Genomic DNA, 12,218 nt, shown 5'->3' on the forward strand with positions numbered 1-12,218 from the left:
AAACTGTTATCACTGTAAATCTATACATGAAGGCCAAGCACTGTGTACCCTGAGGGAGACACAACTGTTACTCTCAAGAAATACACAGTCTACCCTACTGACACTGGAGGGAAAAAGTTGCTTATTTGCCCAAATGTAGGGGCCGGGGTTGAGGGTGGGCCTGCCCTGTGGCTCAGTCGGTAAAGAATCTGCCTGTAATGCAGGAGACCAGAGTTTGATCCGTGAGTCAGGAAGATCCTCTGGAGAAGGAAATGGCAGCCCACTCCAGTATTCTTGCCTGGAGAATCCCAGGGACAGAGCAGCCTGGAGGGCTACAGTATGTGGTCACAAGAGTTGGACGCAATTTAGGGGCTAAACCACCACCTGGGGCCAGGGGAGAGCGAGGGCACATTTCTGCATAAATGTCTAGTCCCCTGATGCTGGGAAAGATTGAGAGCAGGAGGAGAAGGGGGCGACAGAGAATGAGATGGTTGGATGGCATCACCGACTCAATGGACGTGAGTTTGAGCCAACTCCGGGAGACAGTAAAGGACAGGGAAGTCTGGCGTGCTGCAGTCCAGGGGGTCGCAGAGAGTCGGACATGACTTAGCGACTGAACAATAACTGGTTCCAGAGGAAGCACAGGGGCTTCTGGAAAGTGAGAAAAAACACTGTCAGGGTCTTTACTTTCACCTCCAGAACTGGGCTCTTGGGGAGTTTTTATTTTTTCTGGGCTTTTGCCTAGAAAGTGAGGACTCTAAGAGGCTACGAATAACAGTCTGGCGTTCTTATTTCCTTCCCTCTGGTAGAAACTGGAAACCAGTGGCCATCTGTTGTTTAGTCCACTCAAAAGAGGATGTTGAGGCTTGTTTTTCCTCCGGCCCCAAGGGTGCTCAGGAGCCCCGTAGCCCCTGCTCGTCTTGTACAACGTGTCTCTGAGAAGACGGCGGAGTGTGGGGCTGCGTGGACGTCCCCAGGCGGACCCCAGGGCATGGCACGTAAGGAGGGTTCCCATCCCTGGAGCTGATATGCCCTCCACTTAGCCATCGCTGGGTGCTGGCAGGCAAAGTAGGGTCGGGGTGTGTGTGGTGCAGTCACAGGTACACAGGGGGCCTTTTTGGGGGTCGTCGAGCACTTGACTTTTTGAGGCTTCAGAACTCGTGGGAAAATGCCAATGAGGCCTTTTCTGAGCTGACCTCTCCAGTCTGTGGGCCTGCTCTGGTCTTTGATGCTTTCTATTAGTACGATTATTTCAAAACGTTTTTATTTTTATTTTCTGCTAATGGCAGTTCATGCAATCCTCCCCACCAAGGGAATTGCATGCCTGAGGGTCGTTATTCTCAGAAGCTAGATACTGGAGCCGACAAACACTTAAGGAATATTTAGATAGAGGATTTCCATGACCCAGTTTCTCTGGAGCCTTCCATGGATCACCAATTTTAAAAACAGATTCTCCGCTTCTAAGCTGGGATGACTTTAAAAAAAAATGTAATGTTTGGCGTGATGTAGGTGATACAAGGATTTGAATAAATTCTGTGGGGTGTGTACTTTCCCTGCGTATTTTAAAGGAGTCTAGTGTGTGTGTTTGTGTGTGTATTACCAACCACTTTAGAATTTAGAGCTAATGTTTTTGCCTTTTCCTAGTCTTGAATGTTTATTTTTTAAAAATAAGCTGTGCATTTGGTGGGGAGGGGGTGCCTTTGACAAACCCTTTAAGGATGTAAGTTGACTCTGCTGTTGAGGAAGCTGGATATTGAGATTTTACTAAAATCTTTGGCTTGGGGAAATTGTCTCAGGATCATTACTCAGACTTTCCTGTAGACTAATAGCAAGAATTTATACTGTAAGCACTCGGTTGTGGTGAATGTTAGAGATGCCTTTTGAATGTGGATTTCCAAGGAATTAATGTCTGGAGAAGGTCTCTGGTAGATATGACATCATAGCATCTATAAATAATGCATCCCAGAATATGCTACAGGCAACCAGCCTCAGGCCTCTGCACCTGGGTGCTGCACTGGCTTTGCAATATTAGCTTTTACTGAAGTCAGAGACTGCACTGAACAGCGCCAACGGAAATGAAGCATATGCCCATTGTATTTACGTGCTGGATGATTCTGGCCCAGTCGTGTGTGGGATTTTGTCTGCGAGGAGTTAGACTCTTAGTTTCACTGTCTTCTCCCACGTAATTGTTACCATTCTTTTCAAGGCTGGCATGTTCTGGCCTCTGTGAGGGTGAAGATCAGCAGATATCAAAAATAAAGATGGCAGTTGAGCCAGTGGCAAATGGTGTGTTGTGCTTTGGAGCCAAGGCTCCCTGGGCTTGGACCATGAGTCCCCATTTTCAAAGCTGGGTGACCCTTGCAGTTAGTGTGCCTCAGTTTCCTCATCTGTGATGTGGGAATAATCAGAGGGTCATTGTGAGAACAAGATGGTTTAACCTATGGAAAAAGCTCAGAATAGCTAGCGCCCAGCATGCTGTGAATAATTTTTAAGTGTAATGGTTACTACTGCTGCTGCTAAGTCGCTTCAGTCATGTCCTACTCTGTGCGACCCCAGAGACAGCAGCCCACCAGGCTCCCCTATCCCTGGGATTCTCCAGGCAAGAACACTGGAGTGGGTTGCCATTTCCTTCTCCAATGCATGAAAGTGAAAAGTGAAAGTGAAGTCGCTCAGTCTTGTCCGACTCCTAGCAACCCCATGGACTGCAGCCTACCAGGCTCCTCCGTCCATGGGATTTTCCAGGCAAGAGTACTGGAGTGGTGCCATTGCCTTCTCCGATGGTTACTACTAACCCATGATAAACTCATCTGAAGATGAATTTCTTGAAAAGTAAGTATTGTGCCTGCAAAAATCTGAAAAGCTAAAATACTTTGAAGAGCCCAGGAGGTAAAAAACCTATTTTTTTCATTGCAAAAATGCTTTGCAGCTGATCTAAATGACAGCAAGTGTGCAGAGCTGAACAAAATTGAAACAAACAAATGTTATCACCAGCAGTTCTTTACTAACTTGAGTGGTCCTAAAGCTGCTAGATAGATAGGTTTAACTTTTTTCCTCCTGTGCTTTTTTTTTTTTTTTTTTTTGACTGTGCCCTGTGGCATCTTAGTTCTCAGACCAGTGATCGAACGCATGCCTCCTCCAGTGGGAGCACTGGACCGCCAGGGAAGTCCCTCTCCCTGTCCTTTCCAAACCTACCTTCTTGTGTCATCCATCTAAAATGGACACTTTTGTCAATGAAAAAGGAAAGAAGAGTGTTGGACCCTTGTGTTTCCAAGTGCTAGGGACTGGGAAGGAACTGGGAAGCTGGGCACCCTTGTTATAGTTGCTCAGTCGTGTCTGGCTCTGGGCAGCCCTATGGACCGCAGTCCACCAGGCTCCTCTGTCCCTGGGATTCTCCAGGCAAGAATACTGGAGTGGGTTGCCATGTCCTCCTCTAGGGGATCTTCCCAAGGGGGATTGAACCCTCTGCTCCGGCCACATCTCCTGCATTCCAGGTGGATTCTTTACCGCTGGGTTTTGCTTTATTCTTAAGCTCAAAAGTATATCTGATTGCTATGAAGAAAGGTTATTTCTTTCTCCTGGACATCACTGGATGATTGTAACATTTACAGTGAACCAAGTTGTCTTAGGAAGTCCTTACTTGTATGCATTGGAAAATAGTGGAAGTCTCCTTGTACAGAGGCTCCCGAGGAACGGAAGTGCCTCAGGTGATGAGGCAGTCTCTAGGGCAGTGCCAAAGGGAGTGGACCTCTGCCAGGCTCATTGGAAGCTGGGGATAATGACTTGGAAAAGAGAGACACCATTAAGTGAACGGAGTTTGCAAATGTAGCTCTAACTAGAGCTATCTATGTATATTGATACAATCAAGAAGGATTTTTTTTTTTTTTTTTTGAGGCAGAGGGCTTAATCAAAATTGAAAGACAATCGGGAAGTCTTTGCAAAATTTGAACCAATATTTCTGGAGAAGTGAAAACACATGACGGTAGAGTGTGAGTAGAAGATTCTTATAGTAAGGACTGTTAGGGCAGAAGGTGAGCAAAAAAGCAAGAAGGATCCAAGGTTCCAAAAAATTAAAAAAAAAAAAGCAAGAAGGAATTTTTCTTTATCCAGGGCATGAAAGCCAGAAGGCAGTAACCATGGTTATGGGGGTACTTACCGTATCTTGGTGTGCTTTCTGAGCTAGCCCTAAGAATTCTATGCCTTTTGTAACAGTGTCGGCCATAGATGTATTTCACAATGTCGATGGAAGGGAACTGGTAGTCCAGGAGGGAACTGAAAGGAAGGGTCACCCATTTGCAAACTCCTGTATTCTGAGGAACCCTGGGGTTCCAAGGAGGTGGTCCTGGTGGGGACAACTGCCTGTACATTTAAGTCCCAATACTGGTTCCATCCAGCAGTTCCTTAGCTGGGTCACCTTCCCCTCTGGACCTTTATGTCTCAGTCTATTAAATTAGGAGACTAGATCAGATGAGTGGGTTTTGAGCTGTAAAACTTTTTGTCAAGTGGCACAGAAAGCTGACCCAGAAACCTAATGTGCAAAGTGAGTAGAGTATGAAATGAAACAGGGGAGGGAGGAAGCGATTGGCTCACGGTGTCTCATAATACAGCTACCTTATCTCTCAGTTAACCAGAAGATCTAGTTAACCAGAGCACTCCGTTGGCTAAATGGGAATCCACCAACTATATTTACTTGCAAGACTGTGAAACTGTGAAAGCCCAAATGTGGTTTCATGTAGTATTGAAAAGAATGTCATAGAGTTTTGGAATCACCATAGGCCAAGGTTGAAACCTTATAGACAAAGGAGTTGTTCTGCCATGGCAAGAGAAAGTTCTGGCTGCCTACGTTTATTCCTGGAACAGCAAATTGTGTCTCTAATTTATTTACTTAAGAGAAAACCTGCTGGGGAAGTGGAGAAAACCATCAAACTGTATTCTTCGGGCAGAGAACAGAGAGTAAATTTGTGAAATGCTTGGCAGAATGAACCCTGCTGCAGAATTCCTTATGATAATGATCTTTTAATTTGATTTATACTTCATTGGGAAGAAACACAGTGTTCAGAAGCTTGCCATTTTAGCATTTGCAAAGACAGCAGAGAACTAATTTAATATCCACGAACTGGAGATTCACTTCAGAGAAGCATCAGGTCCATTTGTGATGTTTGAGTCAGTTTGCCTCTCAAAGGAGTGGCTTTGTCCCAAACAATTCTCTTACTCCGTCACCAAAGTGTATTGCTTCCGGTTTATTTAGCCTAGCGGCAAGATGCTGGGAGAACGCAATCTCTGCTGTTCACAGACATGAACCTGTGTTGACCCCCAGTAATGCATGAGAGATCATGGAAGCGGAGGTACTTCAAAGTTCACTGTATTCTGGGTGCAACTTTCCTCTAAAAGCATTTGAAACCATATGGCCCCCTAGCTACCTGCAGCAATTAATATTCATAAGACTTTTAAGATTTATCCTTATTTTAAAATGATTTGTTTTGCCGATTCCTTGCAGCAATCCCCAACCTTTTTGGCACCAGGGACCGGTTTTGTGGAAGACAATTTTTCCATGGACCGGAGTGGTGAGGGGATGGTTTCCGGATGATTCAAGCGCATTGCAGTTATGATGCACTCTATTTTTATTACATCAGCTCCACCTCAGATCACCAGGCATTAGGTCCCGGAGGCTGGGGAGCCCTGATTTAAAGTTTGTTTCCTCCCAGCTTCAAACTTTTCTTTAGAGAGACATAACTATACTTTGAAAAAAAAGCAATGAAAAAAGAAGTGTTAGTTATAAAAATATTCACTTGACAGATCATACTTTTAAGGAAGCAGAGAGAAGAACTAGTATTTCTTGAGGGTCCACTGTGAGCATCTAGTTACCTAATGAGTTTCCTTCTTTAAGCCTTACGATAACCCCGAGGGATGTGGAGATTATCTTCATCTTGCAGAGAGCTTTGCCCATGTTCACATATTAATAGTTCAAGGGCTTCCCTGGTGGCTCAGTGGCAAAGAATCTGCCTGCAATGCAGGAGATGCAGGTTCGATCCCTGAGTTGGGAAGATCCCCTGGAGGAGGAAATGGCAACCTACTCCAGTTTTCTTGCTGAGTCAATCCCATGGACAGAGGAACCTGGCCAGCTCCAGTCCTCGGGGTCGCGAAGAGTTGGACACAAGTGAGGGGCTCATCCAGGCACGTAGTTCAAATTGGCCAAAATGGCTTTGGAACCTGGACCCATCCGAAGCGACATTCCGTGGTTTTCCCTTGACTCCAGGGAGGGGCCAAGTGAGATGAGATGTGTTTGTGCTATTGCTTCCTCCTTCAGGCAAGTAGCCGGAGTGTGTTAACTGGAGGTGCCAGTCCCCTTTCCTTTAATCAAGAGGCTGTTTTTGGAGGCAACAGTAAGAGAGTGCATGAGCTGGGCACGTGCAGTCATTAACTCATTTAGTCTTTATCCATTGTGCCAGGGTGATGCCGAGCCATACTGGAGACTGAGAGGCACAGGAAAAGTCAGTTATAACGACTCTGTCTTTAGTATTTGTTCATTATGGAATTTTTTGCATTAATTTTGTTTTTTCAATATATTTTTGCATGAAAATCTCTTTTATCTGATGCCTGAGTTTTGTGGCATCCCCTTAAAATTTGCAGCTGTGTCCATTGTCTCCCTTTCCCCACCTTAGTCCCAACTCTGGTACTTTTTTTATGTGCCAGGCAATGAGCTCCCTCCTGAGATACAAGATCAAGACACAGAGGAGCTTTCAGACTAGTGAGAGCCGACTGTGCAAACAGTCACAACACAGCAGGGTAATTACAAGACTGCGCACAGAAAGCAATGGGGACAAGTTGCCGTTGATTCAAGGTCCCTGGAAGGAGGGCTTGAGGGAGATCTGAAGGCTGCCTGTGGGTCGGCCAGTGGATATGTGGGTGGCGGAAGGATGTATGGGGAGTGTTGGAAAGTGACAAGTCCCTACTTGACTCTGAGCCTCAGTTTTCTGCATCTGTAAAATGGAATGGTAGCACCCACTTCATAAGGTTGTTGTCAAGAATGAATGAATGAATGAATTCCCTGTGTTAGCCCAGAGAGTAGATTCTGGTGTATAACCTGATACTGTGTCTTAGTCACAGTGGTGGTGATGATGATGAAAATAATGCTCCTTATAAGATGACAGTATCTTTGGATCACATACACAGTCTCTGAACTTTGCTTTGCAGACATCCACGATAGTGATGGGAGCTCCAGCAGCAGCCACCAGACCCCCAAGAGCACAGCCAAATGGGCCTCTTCCCTGGAGAATCTGCTTGAAGACCCAGAAGGCGTGAAAAGATTTAGGGTGTGCCTTTTTCCTTGTTGACCGGAAATGACACACCACACAAAGAAGTTTAGAAGCCTGTAGGGGAAACACAGGCCAGTTTTTGATACTGTCCATCCCAACTTGAGAGAAAGAACTTCTCACCTGTCATGACCAACATGGGAATGCTTTCCCGGGTGCTCATGGACCAGCACTGAGGGGCTTGCACTGACTGTGTCTGGTTTTTATATAACTGGGAGGGGTGGGGGATGGGGAAGAGGTACTGTGCCCATTGGCAGAATCTGCAAAGAATTTCCAGCTCCGTGACACCTAGGAGGGGGTGGTCAGGGTCTCCCTGACATGAAGGTTTGTTCTCTTGTGTGTTGGGGCTTCTCAGGATACAATGCTCATAGAGTGAAAGAGCTGGACAACAGCTGGTAAAGTGAAGCTGAACTCAAAGGAGGACAGGCGGGTGGGGAAATGTCAGGACTACCTAAAATGGCCTCCAGAAACCCCAGGTGTCAGAAGAACTTGTAAATTTCAAGAATGCCTGTATCTGCCTGAGTCCCACTGACTTCTGTCTTTAGCCCTGGGTCAGGCCATCAAAAGCCATCATGCTGTTGATTCCCTTTGTAGACTCCAGGGAGCGGGTGGCAGCCATCCCGGGACACAAGGCCTTTGTAAGCACCATCTAGATCTTGGGGAGAAAACTTTTCCATGCACATTAGGATAGCTGGCTGTGCCACTGACCCCCAACATCTGCCGAAAGAAAGCGCACCTCCAACTTAAAATAGTTTTCATTGTGGCGTTTTTAGACATGCTTAATATGTTTTCTTTTCTTTTGTTTAAAAAAAAATGAGCCTGATTTTAGAGGAATGTACTTTGTTTAAACACTGTCTGGAAGGAGCTAATATATCTTCCACTTTAATTTACTTTTTGGTAATTTATTGTTAGTTGAGAACTGTTGAGTAGATTCCTGCTCCGTTTTTACACTTCTTCACAATGTTAAAACCATTAAGTTCGAATGCATATGAAATTCTAGCTTTAATATTAAGCATAACTCTGTTTTGGGGTGGAGCTTTTACAGAGTGAATGAACGTGCTCATTTGTCGAATTTTGACTTATCACTTCTTGACGGGAAATGCGTTATTTGTTTCTTTGTTTTTTAAGTAGAATACTGTTTGATATTTTTTTCTTCTCTTCATCCATAGGAATTTTTAAAAAAGGAATTCAGTGAAGAAAATGTTTTATTTTGGCTAGCATGTGAAGATTTTAAGAAAACACAAGATAAAAAGCAGGTACTTCTTTCATTCTGTAACCATGTTCTTGCTAACTTTTTTTCTTTTTATAAAGTTACAATTGCCTTTCCAATAAATTTTGAAATTGCCAACAGAAATCTGAACCATATTGGATTTAGGGGAGGACTTAAGATTCAGAATAGCTTACCTTGTGTTGATCAAATATTAACAATTTTTAAAAGAGTGTGTGAATCTATTTTCAAATGGACAGATATTTAAAGTAAAAATAACGATTTAAGTCACTGAGAGTCTGTCATCGAGTATGATTTTATTTTTCATGAATAATTTATGTGAACGCTCCCTCCGGGGCTTGGCACGTTGGTGTTTTGTACGGACATCGTAAAGCAGATGCGTGGTGATAAAAGCACAAGGCGCATCAGATGGACCGTCAATTATTCAATCTATCTTTACAAAACATCTTGTAGTTGGCAGGCATCCCACATAGAAAGCTTCTGACTGTTCTCCTGGGTGAATATGTGCTCTTTGCAGGAGGTAGTCTTTAATTCCAATGTCAGCTGGATTTTCTGCCACTGAAGGTTGGGTGTCAGGGGAGGTGGAGGAGATTCTGGGCAAGGAGGCTTGTGGATTGGATGTGTTTACAAGGCTCGTGCTTGTGTCTTTCTAAGAGGCTCATGGCTAAATGCCTACATGCATGCATGCTAAGTGGCTTCAGTTGTGTCTGACTCTTTGCAAGCCTATGGACCTATGGCCCACCAGGCTCCTCTGTCCATGGGATTTTCCAGGCAAGAATACTGGAGTGGGATGCCATTTTCTCCTCCAGGGTATCTTCTGGTAATAATGTGCATGAAGAAGGTTTTTGGTGTGAGGCTGTAGGAAGTGGTGGGATTGGGGCATTAGGGGGTGGCCTGTCCTGCCTCCAGGGGCTGGTTGTTTAGCTGACTTTGGCAGCAAATGCCTTGGGGTCTCTGGCTGTCTGAGCTTTCCCTGCCTTGGGTTCTACCCACTTAGGTCTTCACTTGCCCCAGAACCCTGAGGGACCTTGCTTCTTAGGGTATCTTCTCTCATCTTCAGTCCAACCGCTGCCTGTTTTTCCAGAGAAGCTGGATGTTTGGTTTCTTATGTGAAACCACCCAATCTTATAAATGATGGAACTAATTTAAAAAAAATGTAAAACCTTTCCTGCCAAACAAAACATAGCCATGGGCAGATGTGGCTTGTGGGCTGCCAGTTTTTAAGCCTCTGGCTCCAAAAAGCTGGAATCCATGAAGCCAGAAGCCATTATGTGTTTGCAGAAAATATCTGTCATTGGTTTATTCAAAGGCTTTTCTGCCTCAGACACTCTTTCCCCAAGATGGAGTGGTGTGGCCTTTGTTCCACGCCTTCCCTTCTGCAGGGGCAAGGATAGATGGATTCCGAGATTCCTGGAGCTGGAATTCCCAGGTCAGCCCAGAAAGCTATCCTGGGCATGATCCTTGACATTGGCTTCCTTGTTGCTTCTCCCCCCGGATGACTTTGCCTGAGCACTTTGGGCTTCCCTGGTGGCTCAGATGGTAAAGAATCTGCCTGCAATGCAGGAAACCTGGGTTGCATCCCTGGGGCAGGAAGATCCCCTGGAGAACGGAATGGCAACCCATTCCAGTATTGTTGCCTGGAGAATCCCATGGACGGAGGAGCCTGGTGAGCTACGGTCCTGGGATGGCAAAGAGTCAGACACGACTGAACGACTAACACTTGGGTGTTGTCTCACCCATAGCTTTCCTTGGTCGCCAGCACCCAGCCCAGAGCCCAGGGGCCACTGTTGATAAATGCTGACCTGAGCAATGGATTCATCTGGCCCCACCCTAAAGCCCTCGCTCAGAGTCAAGCGGACAGATGGCCGTTCTTCTGCCTCAGTTTGTATGTTGGAGGTGCAAGGGGCTGACCAGTCAGCCAGCCGCTCCTCTATATTGCAAACCAGGCAGCGGAGGTCCCTGCACGGCTGAGCTGGGACTTGAACCTGCCTCCCGAGCCTCCCAGGTGTCCCTGCCCATGACGCTGACAAGCCCTTCCATTCAGTTGAGTTTGCCAGACCTCCGCAGCGCACCTGCTCAGGGCCAGGCCTTGTAGAAAGCATGGGCAACGTGCGGGGACAAGACAGCCGAGCCTCTTTAGGGAACAGACCCCGAGAGCGGAAGCTGCCTGCTCACCAAGCCTTTGCAAGTGCGACGAGCCCAGAAATGGGAAGTGCAGGTTCCGTGGGAGCACAGGCAGTCGGTGTTGGGCAGGGCTCTGGGGAAGTGACTCTTCAGCTGACACCTCAGTGGAGTCTGGGGATGGGGGTGGATGGAGTGTTCCCAGAAGAGGGCACAGCCTGTGGGGAGGAAGGCCTGGAGAGAAGAGCTGAAGGAAGACCAGGCAGCAGGAGGCTCGTGTTTGGGGGTGGGCTGGCTTTGCTGTGCCTGTTTGCACGTTGTGCTGGGAGGGAGGTGGGGTCACGGCTGGAGAACCCGGGCACCAAGGTAAAGACTGGAAAGCCATGGGCTGGGGGTGCACGGGCCCATCCAGCTCCTACAGCCAGAGCCTCCAGAATCCAGCAGCCCCTCTCTGCACCCCCAGCCCTGACACCCAGGGTTTCTGTCCTGAGGTCTGGATGTTGCTTCAGGGCAGTGAATGCTGCCTTGCCCATCAGCTGCCTGCGGATGTGGATGGCTCTGGGACAGACGGTGCATCCCATCCGGGAAGCCCGTGGGGTCCACACCTCCTTCCCGGTCATCACACTCAGCATCCTGACCGTTCCCCCTCCTTCCCAGACACCGGGGCTGCGGTCTGAGAGGTTAGGCTGTGGCTCGCCCACGGCCCCCCAGGCTCAGTGCAGAGCCGGGAATGCAGCCCGGCTCTCTCTCCAGACTGTCTTGCGGGTCCGGCCGCAGGGAAGTAAAACCAGAACTAAGTTCTGCTTCACTAATTTTAAGATGCAGAGGAGGACATGGCCCAGGGAGAAGTCAGCCCAACTGCATTTCACAATCGGACTCGTCACGTCTGAGCCGGCAGGGAGTTTGTTGACTGTCTGTCTCTACCGTGAACTAAGGCCGTTCTAAGATGGAGGCTGGTCTCACCTTTGCCTGGTTTAAATTGGACCTGTGCTGGGTGTTGTTTTCGTTCTTTTACTATCATGATCCAGTCAGATGGCTCCGTAAGCTCTTACCAACTTACCTGGTACTTTGTATTTATTTATCTCCTGTGCAGTTTGGCTTTCCCTTTATCATGAGGGCTCTCTAAGGTTGGCGAGCTTTGTTTGTCTCCTATCCCAAGCCTAGGATGGTCCCTGGCTCACTGGGTCCTCCCTGATCTCCACTCAGGTCAGCTGACCCCTGAGGACCCACAATGGGCAGGATCCTGGCCTCCCTGCTCACCTTGAGCAGCAGTCACAGTTTTAGGGGTAGACTTGAGAGAGGGGCGTGCTCTCTGTTCTTCTGGGGTTTGACTTCTCAGAAACTCCAAACAGTGGACCCATGCTGTGCCTTCACTGCCTTCCCTGGTCTGTGCTTTGCCCCCTGGCAGGCAGGAAAGCAACCCTTTAGTTTGGGAGGGTCTCAGCGCTCTGTTTATGTTGGGGGGTGCTGGGGCTTTAGGAAGTTGGGAGGTGATGCCTGACCCCCTCCCGTCTCGGGGTTCCTGAGGGTTGTAACTGCCACGTGTTCCTATTCTGCAGACAGCTTTCAGAGCTGTTCTC

General features: G+C 47.3%; 1 protein-coding gene across 5 annotated transcripts in view; it reads left to right on the forward strand.

Moving 5' to 3' along the window:
* The window catches only part of RGS10 (regulator of G protein signaling 10), a 41,533-nt gene that overhangs the window by 6,395 nt on the left and 22,920 nt on the right, over positions 1-12,218 (forward strand). For 2 of the 5 annotated variants that reach the window (XM_027529203.1, XM_027529204.1), the window contains exons 3-4: positions 7,171-7,289; positions 8,459-8,545. In XM_027529203.1, coding sequence (XP_027385004.1) covers positions 7,171-7,289; positions 8,459-8,545 — 206 coding nt within the window. Of the gene's footprint in view, positions 1-765; positions 978-7,170; positions 7,290-8,458; positions 8,546-12,218 lie in introns of those variants that run through there. The other 3 variants (XM_027529206.1, XM_027529205.1, XM_027529202.1) reach the window with 3 other exon arrangements.

The sequence above is a fragment of the Bos indicus x Bos taurus genome, chromosome 26 (genome assembly GCF_003369695.1).
Source record: "Bos indicus x Bos taurus breed Angus x Brahman F1 hybrid chromosome 26, Bos_hybrid_MaternalHap_v2.0, whole genome shotgun sequence".
In the NCBI taxonomy this organism is placed as follows: domain Eukaryota; kingdom Metazoa; phylum Chordata; class Mammalia; order Artiodactyla; family Bovidae; genus Bos; species Bos indicus x Bos taurus.